Below are 26,539 nucleotides of genomic sequence, written 5' to 3'. Positions count from 1 at the left end.
TTCAAATAAAAAGAAAATTGAAAATATATATATATATATATATATATCTATATGTAAAAATACAGTGTACAGGATTTATTTTCTCGCAAAAAATTCTGAAATCTCGTCCGTGGACCAGTTGTCCTACAATCGTTTCAAACAAACCTCATTCATTAATGAACTGAGAATCTCTATCGGAACATTTAGTGGTGAAGCTGATCCCAGCTGACTACGGGAGAAGCTGCAAAGCTACGGCCAGTTGTGTCTTTCTAAAAAACAACAAAAAAAACATAACAAAGGGGACCCATTTTCTCCAGATTGTTAATAAACCTCAGGCGACACTCAAGGGTAGTGAGTACTTTGATGTTGTAGTATTGGACACTTTGTCTGAGCGCCAACTTGCCGCTACATTGCTGCACTTTACTGCTTTCTGTATTGGTGTATGTGTGATATTAAACTGTGAGAGTGGCAGTTTGACAGGCATTTTTTGCCGCGCTTGCATTTCTGGAGTTCTCGATGGGAGTGACCACATTCCTGACTGTTAAGTCAAAGGTCACATCACTCCTGCCCCCGACAGTACCACAAAAACAGACATGCACAATGAAGTGGACACAGAAGGCATGCAAAGCATCTGTTTTTTACATTTTTTTTTTTTTTATCAAACTTGTTAAAGTAAAAAGGGAGTCACACACACACACTTCCCCCCGGCTGACGCATGCCAACTAGTTATCTAAATTACAACTAAACTGTGAATCTTGTGGGTTTTTTTTGGCCTCTACCATGTAATGAAGGTAAAATAACTGCTTGATTGGCTACTGCACAAACTGTATGATGTCATCTACTGTCTTACAAAGTGGATGTGGGGTGAATGTAGAATTGCAAGTAGTTAGAGTAAAGCAATTTCTACTAAAATGCGTTTTGACACAGTCAAACCCTTATTGCAGGGGTATCAAACATATGGTCACACCTGAGGGTGTTCTGGCCCATGAGATGGTCTTACAAAAATCACAAAAGACTTTTCCAAAACTCGCTGTTGTTACTGGAATCGTCACTGTGCATCACACAAACCACAGTCAAATAAATCAGCATTTGAATACCGTAGTGAGAGGTTATTTTACTTCGTGGTATGAGGATTAGCGGCTATGCTGTGAGATACTGTGTAAGCATGCCTGCTGAAAGTTGCAGGATCCATGCTGTCTGAGGAGGAACAGGCTTTTTGCTGTTATTGTTCTTTAAAAATGTCAACCAGTTTAGGTTTTGAAAAGCGAGGATTAAATAAGAGACTTTGTGACCTGCAAATGGATGTATTCAAAGTCATTTAAGGTTTGTATATCATCACTTTACTTGTGCTGCCAGCCTGAGATGAGATTGGGCTTGTATGTGGCCTCTGGACAAAGATAATGTTGGCACCATTTCATGACAGACTATAATACAACATGACACATGCACACACACACACAACAACCTTAACATCTTGTATTTGGGGTACATAAACAAAAGAAAATAAAATAGAACTGTTCCACTTGACTGTATCTGTACTAAAACTAAACAAGTGATGGAGGGGATTGTGTGAATTTAAGGTTGTCGAAACACAAAAGTATTGATTAACGGCCCAGTTGGATATCTCATCTTCTTCCACACACAGTCCTTTACAAGCACCCTTTATTTGACAAGCCTAATCTTTGCCGACACGAGAAGTGACAATAAACAGACACAGAGGCCTAATTAAAGGGACTTTCATTCAAATTAACACACACTCTCTCTCACACAACCCTCTGATGACCCATTAGAGGCACAATGGTCGGGACAATGTGTCCCTGTCTCACAAAATACACTTTGTGTTCTCCTGAGGGGGAGGGAGGGAGGGAGGGAGGTAAGGATGGGCTTGGATTAAGGAATGTCGTAAAATTGCCCAGTTGGGGAAGAAAAATTCCTTTTAAAATCTCTAATCGTGGGCTTGATAAGACAACAAGCTGCGTACGCTGAATCTGCCGGGGCATTGACACTTTCATCTGTCCATATCTGCGACTGCACCCCCCCTCAAAAAAACAAAAGCCCAAGAAGCCGCATATTTACAAGCAGATTCATCACTTATCTCTTAAAGCGCTTATCCAGGGTTGTTGTCCATCCTCCTCTTCCCCTTTATCAGCATTTGACCCTGGGCTTTTTACATGGCGGGGGGTGTGAAAGTCAGTTTGACCTCTCGGGGTAACCTCAAACACAAATCACCGTGTGCTCCACAAAGTGTTGAGACAGAGGGCCTTTTGAGAAATGAACAACAGCCACAGAGCGGTAACCTTTTATTTTCCGGCACAATAACCTGCTCTCGAGCGGGCTGCTCGCACGTATGTGGGATCAAAGTGTGCTACTCGAGAGAGAAAATAAAGTTTACCTCATTTGCTGCCTTGCTTGGCTTTCTGAAACAGTTTGCTGCAGCGTGAAAACATTCGGAGGCAACATCTGATTGCTTTTCACAAGACAAAGGGCAGGAGGGAGATGGGCTCGCTTGTATTTGCTGCGAGGCTTCAGGGTAATCTGGTATTGTCGGGGTGGGTTTTGAGGCCTCGGGGTCATGCTCTCTGCATCTCTGAGGAGAGACATCCTCCACATTCTTCCTGTGTGTGTGTGCACGCTGCCCCACACAGCCCACTCTCTTTGCTCTTTGACTCCAATGGCCATATAAGGCAGCCAGCACCATGGTAACCACGGGGCTTGAATAGCAGTGTCAAATCCCTGGGAGTGCGCGCACACACACACACACACACACACACACAGCCCCCTCCCCCTCTGCATACACTCCTGCTCCCCCGCCCTCCCCCTCTCCCTCCCCCTCGCTCTCTCTCTCTCTCTGCTTTGCTTGATCTCTCTCTCCCTCTCAAACACACAAATAGGTTGGAGGAAAACAGACAGACGAGAGGGAAGAAGGGCAAGGCGAGGAGAGGACAAAAAGCAAACGCAGAGACGTCCAGCCTGTCTCGGGCTTGGCCATTTCCTTGAATCATAATCTGATTTGTGGACTCTGAAGGAGAGGGAGAAAGAGAGAGAGAGACAGAGGGGGGAAGAGGAGCACCCATCTCTTCCACCCCCTCCCTCTCTTTGCCCGAGCCATAGGGAAAAGCTTCACACACACACACACACACACACACACACACACAGACGAAAGAGCAGCACACAGGGCTAGGCCGCAAGTCATTAGTTCTTGGTGGGCAAGCACTGACAAAAGGCTGAAGGGAGAAGCCCCTGTGAGTGCCTGGAGAGAAACCACAGGAACTACGGAGGGCTGAGCGGACGGACACTCTCTCGCTTTCTCCATTTTTGCGTGTGTGTGTGTGTGTGTGTGTGTGTGTGTAAGGAATCAGCTCAGAGGTTTATGTCACAACCGAGCACTCGTGCCACAAGCGAGCCGAGGACAGACAGCACTTCCTTGTGCTGAGGATCTACTCGTGTTGTGTATTTTGGAGCCCAGGCGGTCCACGTCGCCCCTGCTGCAGCCTGCAGCTGCTTTGAAAGCAGAAGTGGTGTTGCTCGCTCTGCTTGATGGGGAGTATCTTCACCGTGGGTCACAATGCTGCTGCCGAGAGGATTACGGCAGAATAGGAGAGCTGTGTCTGCTCTCTCTTCCCCACTGCATGGGAGGAAGATCTAGAGCAAAGAAAAAGGATTTCTCTCACAGACACACACAGTTCAGGTAAGCTGGGCAATATTTCTACCATAATTTGGCTCTACATGGTCCTTTTATGCAGGATGACCGACGTGAGCAAAGGCAAAAATCAGGGCGAGGGGTACTTTAAGAGGGGTGGTCAGATCCTCTCCAGGCATGTGCAAAGGCGAGCTACACCGAGGTCCTTTTTCAGCCATTACTGTTGCTACAGAGACAGAGCTGTATGAGTGAGAGGGGAAACAGTGTGCAGAGCTGAGCCACACAACAATTCCTTCCTCGTGTCACTCACATGCCAATCCGTCTGTTTCTGCTGTTTTCTGGAGGATGTGCTGTGTGTGTTTGATTCATTGTTTCCTGTGATAAGGTTCCCTGGCTGAAGTGTGCGACCACTGACGGGACAGCGTTCAAGCAGGACTCTGCTGAAACACCTTCAGGGACCGGATCAAAAGGAAGAGGACAGCACACCGAGACTGAGGGCTGGAGGAGGGAAACAAACAAACAAACAAACAAAAAAGGAGGAATCTTGAAAATCCACAGGCATGCAAATCTAAAAGTTGCCACACCAAGACTGTTTCCAGGTCATAGTGGAGGGGGCGGAGACTGAGCTGCTCTTGTTTTCTCTCCTAAACATCCTGCTCCTCGAAGCTTACAGGCTTTTTCTTCTCCCCTCGTTGATGTTTGTCCATTTAGCCCGAGAATAGTCCCCCCCACCCCCCCCCCCCCCTCCCCAACTCCCCCCTCCCTCTTCAATACACGCTCCAAAATAACCCAGAGACCTCGCAAATGAGTGCACAGACACGCTGAACCCCTGCAGGTGAAAGAGGAAATACACAGTGCGGACTTTCCGCTATTGATGTTACCTTGACAGCAACCAGAAACCTTTGGCTGGCTGTCCCATTTTCCTCTGCGGCGGTGCGGTAACCAAGCGATGGCCATGGTGAGTGGGGGCTGGGGAGATCCCAACGGGGGCACCAACGGGCTGGGGGACAAGGGCTACCTGCGGGGCGAGGAGGAGGACGGCTCCCCCCAGGCGGGCGGAAGCGACATGGAGGCGGGGGACGACGACAAGGCCTGCGTGGTGGACTGCGTGGTGTGCGGGGACAAGTCCAGCGGGAAGCACTACGGCGTGTTCACGTGCGAGGGCTGCAAGAGCTTCTTCAAGCGGAGCGTGAGACGCAACCTGAGCTACACCTGCAGGTGAGGGGCATCATGGGAAATGGAGTTTGTTTTTGTTTGGGCGCGCTCAAACGCACATTTGTTTACAAAAGACAACAGTGGATCATATTAGTTATAAATGCAGCATCATGATGAGTCAACTTTTAGATCGAGTGTTTTCGTCTGGTGTGGTTTTTTTAATTTATAAATTTAGATTCATTCAGATAATTATTCTCTTATGAACTTTGTATACTTATCAAATAATTTCATTCAATTTCAAATAAATTTAAATTTTTAATGTTGTTCTACTAAGTGCAAATGTATCTACCTATCTGTCTATCTATCTGTCTATCTATCTATCCATCCATCCACTGTAGAGTCCGACTGCAATATACAGATATATCTGTAATTCTTTTTTGTCATAAAATAAAGCATTTCAAGTAATCCTTTTTAATTTTGATCATCATAGTTATAAAAACTACGAAAAACATCCAACTTTTGAAATATTGTACTATATTCAGATACTTTTTTTCCAATACTTAAATACCGACTAAATTTGGAACAGAAATGCTTCAGTTTAAATATTGGAAATCCAAAATCTGAGGAGAATTATTAGAGAAATTCCCTTTTTGCTGTGTGAAATTGTTTTGAGAGGCACTGGCATGCATGACAGGGAAGGAAAATATAAATATAATACAGAAATGAGTATGCTTTAAAAACAAGTTTGTAAAAAAAATGTAATTTCTCTTACAAACTTACTTGACTTACCTGCACATTGGTGGTCATATAATTACTACAATGATCACTCCCATAGTGGAGCATGTAAGTGAAATTCAAAAGTAGAATATGTATTTGAAAACAATGAGTGCTCCAGATGAGGTTATGTAGATGCATTTTGTTTTCCGGCTTCTCATTTATGACATGATTGGTTTTACAAAGCTGGATTTTGGTGCATTCTCAAATGTAATTCTCGCGTACAAACCAAATGTCTTACTCTTCTTTAGGACATTGAGACACTGAACATATTTTTCTCTTGTGATTCGCATCTTCGTGAAAGAATTGATAGATAAGGCCTGACAAAAACAATTTGGCATAGTTTCTCAAACTCTCTGTGCTCACATGTGCCATAATTATACTCCTATAATTAGAGTTTAGTTATCTACAGCATGTATGGGACGCTTTTAAATGGATTGTTTTGTCATGCCAACAGTAAAAAGATAATTTCACTCCAATTAATTGCCAGACATTTTCTCATTCAGAAATGAATGAAAGACCTACTTGACCAAATATTTTCTGTCTGATCTCCACAGTCAATAATTGACTCATCATTTAAGCTCTGTTTGAGTTAAATGATAGTCTACACACACAAGAACCCTTGATATACATGGATGATTTGCACAGCCATCTGCTCTTTAAATATGACAATGCTGTAAACAAGTTTATGTAAAAAGTAGTTTCATAATGCAATGCGAATACGGAGCCATTATGTGAAAAGGAAGTGTCGGAGCCAGGCTGATCTAATCTATAAAACTAAATTTTTGTCATAATTTAATTGAAGAGAAGATGATGAGTTTACAGAACAGTTACTTGTGAGTCATTGAAAGATAAAGGATTTATTGTACATTTGTCATTAGATTAAGAGAGTTCTCATAATTTGTGCAGAAACAGATCACAAAGTCTGACATCCTGAGCAACTCTACTATCATATTAGAGCAAATGTCTGTATCTTGTAAAAAAAAATCTAGCTTTCCTTGTTTTGACCAATTTAATAATGGACTGTATTCACATAGTTTTCTTTCTTTATATTGTCAGGTCGAACAGAGAGTGTCAGATTGACCAGCACCACAGGAACCAGTGTCAGTACTGTCGCCTGAAGAAGTGTTTCCGAGTGGGCATGCGCAAAGAAGGTATCTATGTGTTTCATGAATCGTTTGCCCTCTATCCTGTCTCTTCAGAAATAGTCAGAGACATTGTCGTGTGATGCTTCTATATATGCAATACTACATATATGGCAATTGAATTAATACAAAAATATAAATTGGAAAGAGGTCATCTATAAAACCCTAGAGTGTCTCCTCATTACTGCTATCAGTTGCTTTGTGCAAAATAAAAATATCAATCGTGGTGAAGTAGTAATTTGCCTTATCGTTATCTTGCCTTCTCTGCCCCATAGTGTGGAGAAAATGCCACACATGGCTGGCGAAGCCCTATCATGTCTAAGTTAGCCATGCGCGACAGCTCAATGCCATGTCGTAAGTGGCTTAATCTAGTGCCTGCGTAAGACTGACTGAGAAGGATACAGAGCTAAGACACCTGTGCCCCAGAGCCTTAAGCTGCTGGTTGAAGCTGCAGAAACCCTCTGACTTGTTGGCTCAATCAGGAAGAATCCAATATGGGGATTTTTCTCCTTAAGTGGTTGCGCTTCAATGAGGAATCTCTGAATGATGCAATAACAGAAGCAAATACCAACCAGCTGACAGACAACTCCAAATGTATGAAGAGGGTGTAAACACAGATATCTTCTCAATCGGTTTTGTTTTTACCCCTCATAATAACACATCGTAAAGTATCCTAATGAGACACATTATGGCTCCCTGTGGACAACTTCGCTTTGCTCCACTCCCTCCACAGGGAGGTCAGAGGTCAGAATTGGCTACCAAGCCACATTCCTGTATCTGGTACTGATTTAGTCTCCTAATGAAAGATGCTTAAGCAGGGCAGATGCTTGCTACATGGATCCAAATCCCCAAATGAGCAAGTCTACATCCAGTAATCTGCCCTTCTGTCTCAGTTCTGGCAGTAACGCTGTCTGTCATGGCTGTGGTACTCTGACTCTTAGAGGATGCTTTAGAGAGCAGAAGTAATCCTCAGTATGTATGACAGCGCAGTACAAAGGTTCCAGCAATGCTGTGTTGTAATTGTGCTCTGCAATGAATATATCAAAGATGTGTAATTGCATTGGAAAGTAAATTTTAGTTTCAAATTCTCCATTTCTGTAGATGACCTTGGTTTAGCCAGACGATCACAAGAGCATTTCATGGTCTGGTTGAGGAATCAGAGTTGGAGTTTGATTATGCCTCCTTTTAATCTTGAAGAATAGCTTCTTAATTGGCTGAAGCCTGTCTGCTAATAAACTGGCAAACACCCATGGCTGAACTCAGTTTTAACTTTTTTTCCTCCTGGTTTTGTCCTCCAAATCCCTTCCCCTCACCTTCCTGTCTCCTTGGCCATTTTCTGCAACTCTCGCTCTCTCGTCTCCTCTTCATCCCTTCGTCCCCCAACCAAACCACAGCAGTTCAACGTGGACGCATCCCCCCTCAGCCGAGCCTCAGCCCCTCCATCACTCCCATAGGTGGTGCCAGTGGTCTTGGAGGTGGCGAGTTCTATAACAACAACAACGGAGGAAGTGGTGGAGGTCAGCCGGTGTCAGAGCTCATTTCCCAGCTACTGCGTGCTGAGCCGTATCCCAGCAGTCGGTATGGACACCAGTACAACCAGCAGGCCGGTCCAGATAATGCCATGGGCATCGATAACATCTGTGAACTGGCTGCCCGGTTGCTCTTCAGTACAGTGGAGTGGGCCAGAAACATTCCCTACTTCCCCGAGCTGCCTGTATCAGATCAGGTCAGTTTAAATCTCATTAATATGTGAAAAAAATATAATTATATTGTAGGAAGACAAACAAACATCATGCAGGCATTTTTCAAAAATACAAGATGAATACCATACGCATTGAAAATGCACAACATGTATCTGATTCCCACATCCACAGGTGGCTCTGTTGAGGCTGAGCTGGAGCGAGCTTTTCATCCTCAACGCAGCCCAGTCGGCTCTGCCGCTCCACATGGCTCCCCTGCTGGCTGCGGCCGGTTTCCACTCCTCGCCCATGTCCGCAGAGCGGGTGGTGTCCTTCATGGACCAGGTGAGGGTGTTCCAGGATCAGGTGGACAAGCTGACCAGGCTGCAGGTGGACTCAGCTGAGTACAGCTGCCTGAAGGCCATCGCACTCTTCTCACCAGGTGAGTCTCACTCATTCACTCATTGTCTGTTTTAAGTGCAATTCAACACACTGATATTCACTCTGCAATGCTTTTAGAAGATACTTTTTTTTTTCTTGGTCTAAACATGGGAAGTTCAGTAAAAATCAGCGCAGCAGAGGTTGGATATCTTCATCTTGTATTTATTTTTAGCACGGCTAGTTTTCCTTCTTCATCAAATTTGTTTCCATCACCTCACAAAGCCTATGTGAGAACTATTGGACTATTAAGCACTCAACATAATATGGTGAATAGATTGTTGTGGTCTGAAATTAACCATGACAAACAATTGCTTAGAAATAAACATAACTGTTGAAGAAATACCACACCACAAGCTTTACCTCTGAAGCCATGATGACCTAAAGAAGGAATCTACATACTGTGGCACCATCTCCTGGCTTATTACTGAAAATGCACTAATGTTATCCATGCCCTGTACTGAGTGTGACTGTTGATCATCATGCAGCACGCAGTGTCGTATTCTCAAAGTTTTCATGAATCAGCTTTTCTAAAGAAATTGAGTATGCGGAGTACCTCTGAAAGTATTGATATTTGATGTTCTATGTATAAATCAATCAGGCTGAGGCACTATGATGAGGTGCTGTATATGAATGTGTTGCTCTCTGGGGTCACTTCATCAGACGCTTGGATTTCAGCCTTCCCTTTCAGCTCATCACGACTCTTTACGTAATCTGCCCACACTCTTAAGTAACTGCCTCTTCCCTCCTCCCTCTCAGACGCCTGTGGCCTAACAGACCCGGTCCACGTGGAGTCTCTGCAGGAGAAGGCTCAGGTGGCTCTGACAGAGTATGAGAGGATGCAGTATCCTAGTCAGCCTCAGCGCTTCGGCCGCCTGCTCCTGCGCTTGCCCGCCCTGCGGGCCGTTCCTGCCAACCTCATCTCCCAGCTCTTTTTCATGCGGCTGGTAGGAAAGACTCCCATTGAGACGCTGATCCGTGACATGCAGCTCTCCGGAAGCTCAATCAGTTGGCCGTATGTCCCAGGGCAGTAGCTCAGAGAGGAGCGAGGTTTCTCCTTATGGGATTTGTGACGACAAGGACCCACAGGAAACCTCCTGACTCATCACTGTCCATCTGGTGGTTGTCGAAATGCAGTGCCAGCTGGATTTCATATGTACTGTACTATAACCGCTCAATTCCCCGTCACAAAATGAGTCCTCCGTCTCCACGCGGGCCTCCAGCGAAGAGAGGAGCCGGTGCCAGGCTCTCGCAGTCTTATTGCCAACCCAGTTGTTCTTGTGCCAGGTCTCAGGCCAGAAAACAGCTCTTCACGCTGGGCCTCGATATGGCCGCCACAGCCAGTCATGTCACCACCCACATGTCAAAGTGACTAAAGACACTGCAGTTTCATGTAGAGGGCAGCAGCACCCTGCTACAAATACACCTCGGGGACAAAAGTTTCCCGCCACTGACAGTCAGCAGAACAATTTTTCTCACACTGGGCTCATTTTCCATGGCTCGCCATTTGTGATACAGTGACCCTTTTAACCGTGTAACTGATAACATGCAGCGTGGCGTTTATAATGCACCGAACGGGCCGGAGTGTCGGGGAGCTGTCGGCCTCACTGTTGAAGGGAAAACTCCTGAACTCGCCGCTCTCTTACCTCCACGCCGAGGAAGGAGCCGAGGAGCTGCTCACAGAGGAACCGAAAGGAAAACAAAACCAAGCAAAATTCACCAAAGTCTATCAGACCATCCGTAGAGATGGATTTTAAAGAGAGAAAAGAGATGAACAGACTCGAGCGTCGAGTGAAATTTAAAGTCTTTCACCGAGCTCACAGTTGCTTTAGTTGGAAATAGAGTTAAAAACAAGGGAAAGAAGGAAAAGCCAGAGTTACATGAGAGTGGACTAATACCTCACGAGACATCAGAATGCTTTAGTCTGATATTTCCTAAACACAAACCTCTGTAAATGTTGTTCACCAGAAATCGCCTTCTTTTTGACAACTGCCTTGTTATTCAATAGAAATTTGGGACACTTATAAAACATGAGTCTTATGAGCATCTCTAGCATTTGTCTTGTATTTTTAGAAGAAAAAAACAAAAAACAAAAATTCCCCCAAAAGTATTTTCTGTTGTCTTTTAATTATGAGTTTTGACTGGAAATAAATGACTTTGCATTTTTTTTTTTTTTTTTAGATCATGACTTTGTTTTGTTGACATAAAAAAATGTGGGTCCCACTATGAAAAATGATTAACAATGATAAGAGCGTTTGTAGCTGGTGAACAGAGAGTTTATAACCAACACTACCAGTTAAATAACAGTTTAAGTTAATTCTGTTTCCAGGGGTGATGGTCTGTATTAAAATATGTATATAAACTGAGGCCAACTTTGTCTTTTTGCATGTTAAGTCGTTGTTTTTGGGTCTCCGCTAAGTTGAAACTCTTTCCCTCTTTTATATTATGTATTTTGAGGTTCCTTTTAAAGTATTGCTTTCACTGGTAGCTCTTAAATGTTTTCTCCTTCTTGAACTTGCATAAAAATACCTCTGTCATCAGTTCAGATGTCATTAAAGATACCACGATATCCCATGTGGCCCAGAGCTGTTCACACTCTCATCTCGAAGCATTTCGACTGTTGTGAAAGACGTAAGACGATGTAGAACTGGTGAAAAATTTGGTGCAAAGACATCGGTGGAAGATATTTAATGCCAAAATATGTTATTGAGATGGACTATTAGTTAGTTGAATAGTATTTACCTCATGCGGGTGTTTTGAGAGGTGGGAATAAAACGTTTGCAAGGATTGTCTTTTTTCAGATGAAAGATAAATCGGTCCAAAAACCAAACATTTCAGCATTTATTAGAAAATTAAGATTAAAAAATACACACAAAATAGAAGGATGTAACTCTGCTTTTTGATCTACCATCAGGCCTTTTGGGAGTTCTTTGGATATTCTTCTAACTCAATAATTCACACGACCATGTTGTAGAGAGAAAAAAAAACAAAAATATGCTATTAATGTTTTCTTATCTTTGTGTTACCGAGTTCCTAAGATTGAACATTTCTTGTGTATGACATTATTAAAAAGAATCAGAAGATGACACGTCTTTTGTTACATTTGTTCGTTTTTGTTTTTTTTCCCAAACTACTTGAAAAAGTGTTGTAAATTTATCTGTATGGAGAATGCCAAATAAACACTGCAACATCTATCGCAAATGTAAAAGTGTTTTCATGGGAAACACAAACACAAAACAAGTTCATATAAAAAACAGTCACGAGCTTCCAAAATCATGTTGTTATCGAACATTTCACTAACGCTTTGTTTAATGTTGAAAACGACAAGAACACAAGATATGACAAATACAACAAACACAGACAACAGTGCCATCGTTTAGTTTAAAGTAAAACCACACAGATTAAAGACTGCAAAAGAAACCGGTTGTAAACGCTGATGAGGTTCACTGACCTTATGGTCAGATGAAGGTCGTGTTAGTGTGAGCTGTTACGTTCTCTGATGAGAGCCGGATGATCTTCACAGTCGAAGTTCATCCTCCTCTGCTTGGAGGGATGATCAACACAGACCCTGATCATAGACTTTCACCAGACGTTTGATGTGGAAAAGTTTTTGCCGAAGTTCTTTGCTCAGCTTCTTTTTCGCTTGATACTCTGCAGTCTGGGGGAAAAAAGTATAAATATATATAAAATCAACGTCATCATCAATCACATGGGCTGTTTCAATGAATTTCACTGAGTCTCGTCAAGAATTGGACTTTTCAGGGTGCGACAGAGAAGATGACAAAACAAAATTTAAAACGTGTGGAACATCCGATTTAGTACTTTTTAACCTTTTTTCATAATTGACATCTCCCCTTGAGGAGTTTGGTGCAATTTGTAGGCATCTTCTTATTATTGTGACCACTTTTGTTACACTTTGGTCTTTAAAAAAAAAAAAGTTGTAATTTGACAACGGCCTTGTCACATGTTTTGGCTGCAGTTTTGTAAGTAGGGGATTTCTGGGTAATTGTAGTAAGCTGTCTCAATTTGTGAACATGTACGACCAGATATACGAGTGACAACAAATATATGATAAAATAAACATAACGCAAACTAAGAAACATCCTTTAGTATTCATTACTTCTGAACTTGTTTCACTCGAATGCATATTTTGGTTCAAACAGACACTTCCACTCTTAAAGATCTTACTCCATAACATTCATTCATCTTCTATAGCACTACGGGTGAAGGAAAGATACATCCCTGTCATCTATACTCATCAATTATCCGAAAACACATGTTTTTGCACTGTGGGAGGAGACCTGAGTAAACCAGAGAGAACCCCACACACAGGGAAGTCCATTGTGAGGCAAAAGCACTAATCATTATACCCCTGTGTGGCTCCAGATTAACATGTCAGTTTGAATTAAGGTAGGTTCATAGGTGACTTAACGTCACTGGATTAAAAAAAGAAATGATAGATTTGAGGGAAAAAAAATCCCTGCAGTCTTCTTATTGGATTATAGGCTGGCTGTAACGTTGTACAGACAGTTACAGATATGCAGTAATCTCAACTCTCTCAGTGAAAAATCTGAAAGTGAATGAAGGTTTCCTCGAAAATGAGAAACATTCATGTCACTTCAAGAACTCACCTTTTTTAGTTCTTTCAGCCGGTTATATTCATCTGCAACACCCTTGAAATAGAAATACAGATTTTCTTATGGGATTTTACGAACTTCATGTCACAAACAACTTCAGCAGATGTGAAATAGTAACAAATGACAGAAACCCAATCATTATTAGAGCGGATGACAAAAGGTAATAAAATAAAATGTAATTAATACCATATGAATCAAATGCTATTGTGCTGAAAATACAATTATGTACACCTGTTTGATTGAAAGCAGTGGAATGAATGAAATGATCATTATCATGTAATGTAACTGATTGAATTCTGGCCATCTGTCCTGCAGACTGCATCGGGGCTGTTGGGTACAACACTCAGCAATGACTCTGCCAGTTTTCTTCTACCTGGTACTTCATGGAGTCCTCGTCCAGGGTGTCCAGCTCTCGGCTTAGTTTGTGCATCTGGTCACTGATGTCATCCATTTCTGCACAGAGGCTTTTATAGCGAGAAAGATCTGAGTCGAACTCCTTCTTGCACTTGCGGCGCTGCTCGTCAGAAGTGATCTCTGGATACAGCCTGATCGAGACATTCAGATCCAGACAAGTGAAGAGCATTATATAGAAACTTCTAAAAACTGATATTTGTGCTTCTCTTCACCCAATAACATTGGTTTTAACATCATAATGTGGTTTTAGCTCATCCACTAACTACATTTAAATGCTTTGGGTTTATATTAATTAAATTCAATCTATAATGTACACAATTGGACCTTTTTGGTTTTTTAAATCTGGAAAGCAACATAAAGCTGGTTATCAGCCAATCACATGGCAGCACCTCGGTGTATTTAAGCAGACACAGTCAACATGAGCAGCTGAAAATCAAAGTGAGCATGGTAATGGGGGAGAAAGGTAATTTAAGTCAATGCTCCTCAAGTCGCTGGCAGGTTTTTTGCAGGGACGTTCCCAATAATGACTCATTATTCCTTGAAATGTCAGTTGCGAACCGCCTTGTCAGAAGAAGACCCAATTGTTGTTTTTTTTAATACTGTGTGTGTATATATATATATATATATATGCTAACTCTGGCAAAAAGAGGAAGACGCAAAATATGAAGCATGAATTTAATCGAGGACAAAGGAGAATAGAGACATCAGTGTTTTTTATGCAGGGACATGTTTGAAAGGATGAAACCATCCAAAGTAGCATGTGGACCTTGAAACTACATCTCAAGAGAAGTCAATGTTATTTAATATTTGTGCATGAAAATGCAACTGAGTATATTCAAAAAGGTAAAAGTTTAAAATGCAATGAATTGCACAGAAAACTGAATATTTCCCTCTCTACATCCACATTTTCTGTCATTTTGTGTGATCTGTACAGAACACGCATGGAAATACATGGAAATTGGCCATTTCCCTCTATCTAGTAGCTTCCCTAATAAAGACCTAAGTCGAAATTCCAGTGTGTGTGTTTCCTAAATAGAGTGGGAGCAGAGCAGCAACACACCTGTAGAGGTAATCGGTGTGGTCTCGGTCCAGCTCGTTGCCGGTGTCTCCTGTGGTGTAACCAGTCTCATACTGGGACTCCAGCACCACCTGAGCCGCAGGCACAGCCTGCCTGTCTTTCCTCTGCTCCTTCTTCACATAATGAGGCGGAGGCTTCCTGACGCTGTCAGTCTCATCTGAGGAGCTGCTGGCGCAAACTGCAGCCCTGCCACTCTGGTACAGAGGCTCAGCACCGCGGCTGTTACTGTTGTCTGCAAGCAAACTAGAAAATACAAACAATAAACAGTGAAATACAGATGTGTTTGTTTTTTTTTTAAACATGAAATCATTATGTATAAACAACTGTTTATAAATCAAAAGAATGGATCCATTGGTGACACAGAAATACTGTTTATTAGAAACAGTGTAATACCATCCCTTCACTGTAGACAAGCTCAAAACAAATGATTAAACAAATATAATTCTCTTTTTGTTGTTATTGGTATCAAGCAATGATTGGTATTCGTCTAACTATTAAAATATAGAAGCTATAGCCTTGCGCATGCAACTGAATCCCAGCCATGCTGATCATTCAGTAGAACTGTGTTCCCTCTCGTGTGATGTTTAATCCAGTAGTTTTCAGGAGGAGTGCAGCAACAAGAGAAATCCAGGGTTCAAGTTCAGCATGACTTTTTCATTGTTTTCTTTCTTGAAAAGAAAACATGCTAAGAAGTAGTAAATGGAAAGAAATAAAATGTTTCCCCTGTATTCATTGTTATTAATTTATTTATAAATCATTTACTGGAAGTGTAATGTAGACAAATTCAAAATGTAAAATAAGCTTTGGAGCAAATCAGTATATTAAAGCAACAGATAGTTGGGATTTCAACATCTACAAGTGTTAGCATTTAAGTATTTCAAGTAGAAAAGATAAAATTATGGTAATCCCAACACATTTATTTAATCTGACAGGGCATACACGTTTTCCCTTCCTTGTATAAATGATTCTCTATGATGTATGTATTTAATGGGGCTGCACATGGAAGAGGCGAGCACTCTAACCTAATCTAATAATTCTGGCGAGATAGTTTATCTACCTTTTTGTGTGGAATTTGTATATGAATTGGTGACTTAAAATTACATTAAGATGAACACAGCAGTATAGAAAGTGGATGGAAAGATGAATGGCATGTTACTATTGTGTATGAAATTGAGACCAGGACGGAGAGATTAAAAACAATTTCAAGTTGAGAATGTCAGTTGTTTCGCTTAGTAACTCAATGAACCTTAATTCCTTACTTTTAACTTTTAATGGGACTGTTTTCCACATTTCATTTATAAGAAGACCAAAGCAACATTTGAGAATACCAGCACCTTTTTTTTTTTTAAATTTAGAACAGACTTTATTAATCCCACATGGGGAAATTTGATATTTCAATGCTCCCATACATTGTGTTTTAACACAATGATTAACCCCCGTTACTCCTATCCTGTTGCTGCTGAAAGAATTTGGTATTCAAAGATGTGTTAACCCAGGGAAATAGAGTTTGCTCCAATTGCACAAATATAAGCAATATGGTCATGAACAATAAGTTAGTATATCGGGGTATTTCAGGACAACAGAAATAACATATAATGAATATAGTCAATATTTGACAACAAGGTAATTTACAACTGATTAGAACAACGGTATTTAATAATTGAATGATGTCGCATTTTGTTACAAAATCTCTTGTCAGACCGTGAGCACGGTTTTAGATGTTGCAGCTTTCCGCCAACAGATTTAATACTTGGTGGAAGAAATGACCAGCTGTAAGGATAGTAAAATGTACAGTAGGATCATCAATTGATTTAAACAATCCTGACACTTTCACGTATTATTTGGACTAATGAAAAGATGAGAGATAAGAGGAGTTGTGTTAACGTGGGTGAAAATCTACAACAGAAAGAGAAAAGTGTTTGTACAAATAGGCTCTTACAATGGTGGGAGTCCCACAAGGATCAATGTTAGGACCACAACGGCTTACTATGGATAAGTAAGATATATGTATGTTTCATGAAAGTGAACATTTGTTTTATTTTCTGATGACACTAATGTGCATAGCCAGGCGTAAAAAAAAAAAAAAAAATCAGCCGCTGCTTTTGTAGGAGGACACATGTGAACTGGATAAACTAACTAGCAGTAGTTTCACACAAATGTTATTCAATTTGAATAAACTAAATTCAAGTTGTTTTTCATTTAGAAATCCCTTTCTATAGGGAGACACATGAAGTACAAAACAAAAAAAGCAATATTAATCAACTTAAAACATTCAAGTGCAGTTTAAGAATTACATTCTTCTTTTTAACAATTTGTTTAAACAGTTTTAAATTTCTAAATTTATTGCAGACTTAGGTGACTCTGAAGACGACCACATGCGATGAGATGATTTGCAAACATTAATACACGTACAGATTTATGAGAATTCATAATAATATAGGACGTTTATGAAAACACATTTGGGGTGTGATCATAGGTTTGGATTTGTGGAAAAGTTTGGAAGAACAGCTTAAACCATTTAGCAGCACTGAACGTCAAATTGTTAATAGTGCAACATAATCACAAATTCTAAGGTTAAAAAAAAAAACAGGGTTGAATATAGTTTTCACTGTAAATATGTCAGAATCTGTCCAAATGATTTAAGTTAATAGAATTGTAAAAAGGGGTCCAAATATAGAAGTTTCACTTTAGTCTACTTTTTGAACATAAGTTTTTTTTCCCCCTTATTTGTTTTTTTATTTAACATCGGTTTTAAACTTTGATTTGGAACAAATTCATTGGTTTCACTGTGATTTCTTTGGTGTACAAAGACTTGACTGATGATTTAATGGGTGAGTATTATTCCCAGTGGGTGCCGCCAGCGAGGAGCTTGGTTCCTCACCTGTAGCTTTTATAATTCCCCTCACTGTGGATGCTGACTGTGCCGTTGCCATAAGACACCACGCTGTTCTCCACCCTCAGGTCAGGTGGCGCACGCTCCGACACAACAACAGTGGGTGCCTGCTGGGTGCTGCGCATGTCTCCAACGTGGCTCACCTGAGGCAACGTCAGGAGACTCAAGTCAGAATTCTTTCATTTTCAGCATTTGGCGCTTGAGGACAATTCATCTCAAAAGAAAGTACAAATGTTGTGATTGTTAGATCCTTCAGCGTTCTCAAGGAAGATGCAACATGGAACGTTTTCACATGCTGGAAGGAGAACGAACCTCTTACAGTCTGTCACATGATCAATGAAGTGCATGGAGACACTGTGTGCCAAAAACAGCATTTGGTTGAGAGAAGTCGTGTCACCACCAGACCTGTGCATGTCGCCAGACAGACACGAGGACAAACATACGAAACAGCTGTGGCTCCAGCATGGCAGCTCTCACATCTATTAACAGCAAAGAGCAAAAATCCTTTCCTCTGGGTTTCCTGGAGGATCTGTTTCATACCTCACACGCTTTCTTTCAACTGCCAGGCCCAATTAATTGGACTGACACAAACAACAAATTTCTCAAACGTGCCTGACACCAAATGCGTGGTATCGACGTGCGGGGGTATTCATATCGCCATGAGCACGCTGGGAACACACTGAAATTAGCACATGTGCTTATTCAAAGAGAGAAGTTTAGCAGCCACAGTGTTACACCTTAATATTGCACCCACAGCAAATGGAAAAATGAAACACGGCATTATAAAACAATGCGCGGCTGAAGTTAAACATCCTCACATGGTACACAGAACGCCAAGTAGTGAAATATGCTGCATGTAATCCACTGTCAGACTGCATAATGCATCATTAATGACTCCTTGTCTTTGACCTATTTCTGGATGAGAGTGTAGTCACACAGGATGAAGTGTTCATCCTGATGTGTACGTCTGAAGAAAAACTGTGAAATGGATCTCATGAATGTGCCGTCACAGAAACTATACTTTTGAGGGGAAGAAAATCCCAGAAAGCTGCAGAAAATCGAAATAAGATCCCGTGACCATTTCAGCTGTAATCAATACTGTGGATCCCAGTCCCACTCAGACCATCTCTCAATAGTTAAATCCATTATTTTAAGACTAGAAATATTTTGGGGGGTAAAATTCACGTTGAACATGCTCTCATGAATCAGTTTCCAGATTATAGAAATGCAGCAACATTTTATCTATTTACAGTCTGCACTTCGCTTCATGAAACTTTTACCAGTTGTGGACTTCTGACATTCATATTTTTCTTTTCATCACCAACTTGGCATGTCTTTTAGGTCATTCAGTTGTAATGACGTAGCATCTGCCATGTGAAATAAATTCAATTGCTCAAAAAAATGTCTCTCACATCCACTGATCTTCAATTTCCCCATGTTTATAATTGATTTCTGGTTATTAATTGGGTCTCCTGTTCAACACCTGGTGACACAGTTTTCAGAAATAGTGTGGTTTTTGCTTTTTATCCAGCCTTCATGCAGCCTTCCCTGAATGATCAGCCTTTTCCACTTATGAAGGTGCGGCACAAAACCGGAGGAAAATACCTCTTTGCCAGAAGTTTAATCTGCAGCAACGTGTAGCAGCCCCTTCACAGACTGAATCATTTAGTGCCACCACACTCTGTCGGGATTCACAGAGCAACACAGAGGCAACTCGACCCTTTTTATATATTATACATGCCCCATACATTATATATGCCTCCCTCCAAGGCAAGCATCTTCACTGCGATACAAGAGTGCCCCAGAATAGGACCTGCATCTCGATGAAGCAGCGCGCTACTTGCTTAGTGATGACTGATGCTATGTAGGCCAAGGCCTCGCTGGATAAACTGACTGAATATGTTTCTTTCCTGTCCATAATGAGTCACAGTGGACATGATACATTCATAGCACGCTGCTCCTCTAATAGATTAATCTCTGGTAAACACCACATGAGGCTACTGCTGTGAAGTACAAACTGCGCAGGGCACTACAGCAGCATGAAACCTGTTTAACAGAACAGCACTGATGTTCAACCACTGTGCTTCACAATTGGAAATACACTTTAGAAGGGATAACACATTTTATTTTACATATGAAAATGTGCTGATACACACTTCCGGGGTCTGTGAGTACCGTTTGACCCACAGAGAAGAAAAGATACATCAGATGACCTGCAAATATTGAAAAAATGTTCCTGGTGATTCAAAAGGCTGTTGCAGTAGATTAAGAGTCTGTTATTAAAGCAATTTGGATAATGTGACAAGTCCTCGTCTGAATATGTCCGATTACTAAATAAATCATAAATGGGAGCCACACAGCTGCGGTTAGCAGCCTGGACTCATAGCGGGAAAGTCCCCCGTTCTTGCCAGGTTGAGTTTGGGAGCCTTTCTTTGTGTTCTTTATGTATCTGAATAGTTTATCACTGTGCTAAAATGTATGAGCCAATGTTTAGTCTCCAGGCTGTGTTCATTTGGATAGCTTAAAGTGCTTCATTTGTAGTCTTTTTTATAATTCTTTCCTATTCTCAACAATCTGTGTGAACTTTGTTTGGATAGTTCTGAATATACTGTTACGTGTAATCAAGTCTGTCCTCACAAAATGAAACCTCACACTGAGGTGAGTTACTGCACATAAAGCCGCCTGGCTGACACTTTTAATGGTTTCTGTGGAGCTGTTATCACTTGTCTGGTTAATCATCAGCCAGAGTGAAACCTGGGAGTGCCTGTGATAAACAGCAGTATTGTCTGAGTCAAAGCAGGCAGGTGATGCAGGTCTGTTAAAGTTGGTCACCATTAAAACATTCAAATCATGATACAATAATGTGTTTTTGTGGCTGCAAAAGAGTGACCAAACAGTAATACTACTATGGTTTTTGTTTCATCAAAGTTATTTATTTTACTTACATTTAACTGATAAAAAACTCAATCCTCTCTGTTAAAACATGATGAAAAATGAGTAGTATACACAGTGAGGTATTACTCACCCAGTCCTGGACATCTTGCCCCTCTGAAGGCCTGACCAGAGGCTCGTCCCAGTAGATGTTTGCTTTTCCATGGTGCCAGATCTTGCTGCGGGTCTTGTAGGCATAGTAAGCAGAAAAGGACAATGCCAACACCACCAACAGACCTAACACAAGCGCCACTGCCTGAAGAGAGACCGTAAATCATGGATCCTAATAGAAAAAGATGGATGTGAAGAGAACAGAATAGGACGGAATCAAGCATCCAACCTCTTCGGGGTCCATGTAGCAATAGTGGTGCAGGTATTGATTGTACATGGGGAACCCCCCAGGAAAACCGGCCCCCACGCTGCCACTGAGGCTGGGGCTGCCCTGGATGTTCTGGCACATCATCAACATGGGGTTGTAGAGCATGCTCTGGGAGCTCTGGGACATCGGGTTCACCCCGATCACAAAGATGATGTCGATGATTCCCTACAGGCCGAAGCAGAGGGACTCTCAGTGCATTGGTGTTACTACTATACAATTACTATAAATTATAATGCAACACTCAATAGTATTCTTACAAAGTCAATCAATTTACAATGGGTGATGTCAAACCAGTAGGTTAGTCAAGACAATTTACAACATGAGCCAACAAATGCAGCTATTTGCTACCAAAAACAGACATGAATATTCAATCCAGGAAATTGATTCCCAGCAATGCAAAACAACTGATTTGATTGTTGATCTTCAATTGCAGTCATGGAAATTAACATTTTCTTTCATCATACAGACAAATTTAACAATAATGAGAAATAAAGCTCATAATGGAGAGTAAATACTGGTTATTTCAAGAAAGAATCTAAATATGTATACAACCGAGAGGAATCAATTCTAGTTATCCAATATTGCACAGAATGAAGAGAGTATGTTTTAGTGAAGAAGTGGTTAGCACTGTTACATAACAACCACAAGATCCAGGTTTGATTCTGGGTCAGGGTTCATGTTTTACAGTAAGTTTAATCTGAGTAAAAGGATTTCACTTATATCGCACTTCTACACTGGTTGAGCAGTCCCCGAAGGGCTTTACATTGTTAATCACATTCACACTCCAATGGAGGCGGCTGCCATGCAAGGTGATCAATCCATCCACTGGGAGCAATTTGGGGTTCAATGTCTTGCTCACGGATACTTCGACATGTAGACAGATACGGAATAGAACCTGCAACGTTCTCAAAATAATTCCAGCAGCAGCATTGAGGCACTGATGGATGGATAGATGGATGGATCAGAATAATCCTAATGTCAAAATAAAATGATATAAAATGTTATTTTCTTCTCCATGTGTTGTATGACGGACTCACCTGAAGAACTGCCAAGATGATATCACAGATGAAGACTGTGAGGTAAAACCTGCATCCCCGCATGATCCGCGACCGCGAGAAACTCCCCACCAGGAACCCCAGGGAGACCAGGAAGTTGATGGCAGCCATAGAAATCATGGCCGCCTTGGCAGACTGTGGCGTCATGTAAGAGCTGCCGTACCCGTAACTGCCCCCATAATAGCCTGATGCTGCCCCTCCAACACTTCCGGCATCCCCAATGCCGTAGCCCCCATACCCGAAGCCATTCATGTCCCACACCAAGGTTGAAGCTACAAAGGCGAAGATGAGGAAACACATGAGCACCGTAGCTCCCTTGAAGGTTTTCACAAAACCAGGGGGAGAGAACCAGCGGTAAAAGTGCTGAGGCTTTCCCTCTGTGTAGTAGGAGTCTGGAGGGAGGTTGTAGGAGTTGGAGACATACTGGCCCTGGGGGGAATGGATGCTTCTTGGGGGGTAGAAACTGTGGGAGGTAGTGCTGTAAGGTGGACTGTACACAGGGGGGCTGTCATAGTATCGTGGCTCGTACATGTTTCAGGGGATGATTCTCCAATCTGACCTGGAAAGTAAAAAAATTAAAAATGTTAATCTTGGCATTGTTTTTTATATGATAAATATTTAACATACTTCTACACTAATAATAATGAGCAAAAGGTGTTACATAAAATACTGGCAGTATGTTTTCATGAATCCAATGACTTTAGAATTCTAAAAAGGCAGAAAATCTACCTTTCTGGTCATGGCCTTCAGTTTTGCTGTTTGTTGGACTGATTTCAGGCATTTATTTTGCAGCACAGCGTGTCTCTCTCCGCCCTTCATTCACCTCAGCGCATCTCTGAACCCTCTCTCCGATATCACTGACCCCACACTTCATCACGACGGAGGAACTCAACCCAGCAGGCTTCAATAATTCAGACCGACAGCAGATAAGAGGCGAGCCAGGGAAGTCATGCGTGGTGTTTACTGCAGGGTCGAGCCACAGATGTGCTCGAGCTCTCTGCTGCCTGCATAAGTGTTACCTGCATCCACCTGCTGGGTGGTCAGCCCACCGAGGGAGAGAGAGGAAGCGACAGAATAAGTCCAGCCAGGCTGCAGAACCTTTGGGGTTTTTCTTTTAATCGATTCTGTATATAACTTTTTCAATTCACCTCTCAGAAAACTTCCTGTTTAATATTTGTTTGTAATCATCTAAACCAGGACTCGCTAAGAACCTTCTTCTCTCCTCCATAATACAAAAATACGGTGTGACACAATATAAAAACATCCCCAACACACCTGGAATTTGTTTCCATACATAAAGGCCTCATCCAAGCATATTTTAGATATTTTTGCTATTATTCATTACAAGTTAAGCATAAGTCCCATTCAAACACACATTGGATTGAGCCCTAAACAGGAACTACATTGCACTAAATGTCTGAACAGCCAGATGTGTGGACTACTGCCAAGTGCAAACTAAGACTACAAATACTTTCCTATTTTTCATGCTGATAATTTCCTGATCCGTGGGAACGTGGGGAAAACATGCATGAATTCCATCACAAAGTGCCGTTTTCTGTAACTTATCTACGACATGCGGAGAGCACATATCAAAATAATAATCAGTGCTTCACCTCCATGTTGACCTTTTAAGAACAAGGGCAAATAGCAACATTTTCACACCACACCCTAATGTTGGCTCAGGTTAAAAGATATTTTCAGGTTATTGACAACATCATGAAGTCACAACAGTTCAAAATAAAAATAAAAACAAGGCATTGATAAAGTGACTATGACACGTTGTCTCTATGTTTGACGCTTGATTTTCAAGAATAGACTCCTGCCAGTGTTCAAACTAAATAGTAAGCTGGTCCATAATTCCCCTTAGACAAATGAAACAAATTCACGCGATTCGATATTTCCACTTCAGGTTAGAGCTGTCCTCTTTCTTCTCTATCACTTTATGTTACATACATCACAAAAACTACGACCGCATTTTCTTTAAATATCCAGCACAGCACACACGCTAAAACATTAGAGAAATACATGAAATATTTCGTGCGAAGTCTCAACCAGTCGTATCCTATATTACACAACCTACCCAGTCACGATGGAAAACTTCCTCAGTCTTGCACTTTCTACATTTGTGTCTTCTTCCAGAGTCCAATTTATACACCACAAGCGGTCGTAAAACTCGTCATGTTCCGCGTTGATTAGTTTTTCCCGACAAAACAGAACTTCAACTTGGTGCCTGACGCACGGCGGCCCTCCGGCGAGTCTCTGCGGAGCTCCGGTGCGTCTTTACGCGCACACACAATTCACCCGCAACCCGCGTATCGCCCACGTGTCCCCTTGACAGGTGAGGTAAGCTGTTGCCTCACTCAACCTGCAGTCCACTCTACTTAAAGCTGATGAAGGTTGACCGAGTACTTGAAGAAAATCCCACACAGGGAGAACATGCAACAGTCACACAGCAAAAACACCCAAACACACTCCAATCTTGGATACTTGAGTACAACGACTACATTCAGTAGAGTAACCGCTATACTACCAAAATAACCTGTTGGGAATTCACATGCTCCAACTGAAGCTTTGTCTCAGCTGTTTTTTATTCCAACTTCTCAATTGAGTGGGAAATATAAATTTGAACACTGTCCAACTGGGAACTTCCTGCTGAAGGCAAGGCACATTTCTTTATAAAGCTCCAATTAGACATAAGGGACTTCATAGTGCTTTACAAAGAAGTAAAAGAAAAAACATTAAAACAAGGTGATTAAGGAAGGCCTGAATAGGTTTCTTAAGGTTAAAGTAATAAAATATGTAAAATCTATTGTGTAATGGAAATCCTGAGTAAATAATAGTGTTTTAAGGCCTGATTCAAAAGAAGTGATTCAAGGGGTTTGTTCCAGGTGAGGAGCATGAGAGTGATAATGATAATGTACTCTGAAATATTATTAAAGTGAAACTAGTAAGACTTCATATGCCTACCATACATAATGTATGCTAACTTTAAAATCAGCAGTGTTTCTGTGTGCAGAAGTGACTTTTGCAGATAACATTGACTTTACAAGCATAATTCAATCCATGTGCTGAACTATATTGAAGATGGCAGTTTAGTCATTAGTTCTTGTGAACACTCCCAACTTTATGACTTCCTGCATGAAGACACCATGAATTACTCAGAGTCAACAAAACAATGGACAATGCCAGGAGGGACAAAGATACTTTGGTCCAGGAGGAGGCAGGTCTTATGAAGGTTGGAGGCAGTGGTGAGCTGCCGCTTGTTGTTCCTCAAATTCAACCTGCTAAACCAATAAAAAAGCATAACGACACACGGTCACCTGCAATATTATGGACCTGTCACACTGCATATATGAAAATTTTTTCTCAAATGAAGATGGTCCATTAGTGATTAGTAGAATATATACAATGGGCACTGCATACACAGAAACATTTGTAAGTCATTCTATCATTCTGATTCTCTTTGTTTTCTTGCAGACCTTCACCTCAGGCAGGCTATGGGAAAATATGAATTATTTACAGAATTCTTAAAGCGTTGCATGATATTGTAGGCCTTCAAGCTTGGGTCAGTTGATACAAATATTCCATTTCATAAAAAATAACCAGGTATCTATATGCTTGTGGGGATTGAGCGCCATCAGTTCCTCTGGATAGCTCCACACAGTCGCATCCTGCTAACATTTGTTTTTGCTGGATTAACTTGTGTTGACCAAATTGAGAAAACTTTGTATTCTATTTCTTATTGCAAATTTCCCTTAACAGAAAAAAAAAAAAAAAGCACTGTTGCTGGTCACTGTTTAGCCTCTACAGGCATGGTCACAACCTTTAAGTATGGCATTTTGATAATTTGCTTTTATCTGACCAATGTAGTTATATCACATTAAATACTATTTCTCTGTTAGTGCTCATACATTCTGCTGATGTTTCTTTTACAGATCATTTCACCAACTAATGAGGTAAAAAAAACAAAAAAACTTACTGCGCTGAGAAACAGATAATTCAACTTAATTGAATTTGTGAATCTACAATAAAAAACCAAGTGTTACAGTTTTCAGAACTGGACCCAAATGCACGACACAGAAACAGAGCAAGCAGTCTTAGTGATGATTCAATATAACAAGGGGAGGTGACACTAGTGACAAAGATGAGCGAGAGTCCAAGCTCATACGTGAGCGGTGAAACAACAATCCAGGTGACAATCCCAAAAAACCCTTTTCCAGCACGCATGAGGTGAATCCAGAGAGAGGAACCGTGGACGAGTAGACGACAGGACACGGGCGCATAGGTAGTCTTGCCGAGGAGCCACGAGGTGAAGACAATAATCTGGCGCCGACTGCCTGGA

The 26,539-nt window shown here is 41.4% G+C and overlaps 2 protein-coding genes across 3 annotated transcripts; one reads left to right on the top strand and one right to left on the bottom strand.

Moving 5' to 3' along the window:
- The first annotated feature begins 4,221 nt into the window (after nt 1-4,221).
- Nucleotides 4,222-12,002, top strand: nr2f6a (nuclear receptor subfamily 2, group F, member 6a). The gene is made up of 5 exons (XM_080469533.1): nt 4,222-4,837; nt 6,608-6,702; nt 8,088-8,419; nt 8,568-8,814; nt 9,570-12,002. Exons 1-5 carry the CDS (start codon nt 4,569-4,571, stop codon nt 9,842-9,844), a joined length of 1,218 nt encoding a protein of 405 aa, XP_080325659.1. The 5' UTR covers nt 4,222-4,568; the 3' UTR covers nt 9,845-12,002.
- Nucleotides 11,629-24,576, bottom strand: LOC308113313 (occludin-like). Of its 2 annotated transcripts, none has more exons than XM_080469513.1 (9): nt 24,278-24,576; nt 22,180-22,756; nt 21,104-21,307; nt 20,858-20,950; nt 17,821-17,975; nt 14,922-15,182; nt 13,821-13,992; nt 13,442-13,483; nt 11,629-12,468 (listed from the first exon to the last, which is right to left on the bottom strand). In XM_080469513.1, exons 2-9 carry the CDS (start codon nt 22,726-22,728, stop codon nt 12,367-12,369), a joined length of 1,578 nt encoding a protein of 525 aa, XP_080325639.1. In that variant the 5' UTR covers nt 22,729-22,756; nt 24,278-24,576; the 3' UTR covers nt 11,629-12,366. The 2 variants fall into 2 exon arrangements, with proteins under 2 accessions (XP_080325639.1, XP_080325638.1); XM_080469512.1 differs by having other exon boundaries at nt 11,634-12,468; nt 20,858-21,019; nt 24,278-24,555.
- Nucleotides 24,577-26,539: the final 1,963 nt, after the last annotated feature.

The sequence above is a fragment of the Lipophrys pholis genome (assembly GCF_963383615.2).
Source record: "Lipophrys pholis genome assembly, chromosome: 1".
NCBI classification, from domain to species: domain Eukaryota; kingdom Metazoa; phylum Chordata; class Actinopteri; order Blenniiformes; family Blenniidae; genus Lipophrys; species Lipophrys pholis.
The sequence above is the reverse complement of the archived record's forward strand: the minus strand, read 5'-3'. Positions and strand labels throughout refer to the sequence as shown.

Coding starts and splice junctions, on each gene's coding strand:
- nr2f6a (XM_080469533.1), top strand. CDS start 4,569: ATGGCCATGGTGAGTGGGGGCTGGGGAGATCCCAACGGGGGCACCAAC. Junction 6,703..8,087: donor AGTGGGCATGCGCAAAGAAG/GTATCTATGTGT, acceptor ACCAAACCACAG/CAGTTCAACGTGGACGCATC. Junction 8,815..9,569: donor CATCGCACTCTTCTCACCAG/GTGAGTCTCACT, acceptor CCTCCCTCTCAG/ACGCCTGTGGCCTAACAGAC.
- LOC308113313 (XM_080469512.1), bottom strand. CDS start 22,728: ATGTACGAGCCACGATACTATGACAGCCCCCCTGTGTACAGTCCACCT. Junction 21,308..22,179: donor TCATCTTGGCAGTTCTTCAG/GTGAGTCCGTCA, acceptor TTCGGCCTGTAG/GGAATCATCGACATCATCTT. Junction 21,020..21,103: donor GCTACATGGACCCCGAAGAG/GTTGGATGCTTG, acceptor GTCTCTCTTCAG/GCAGTGGCGCTTGTGTTAGG.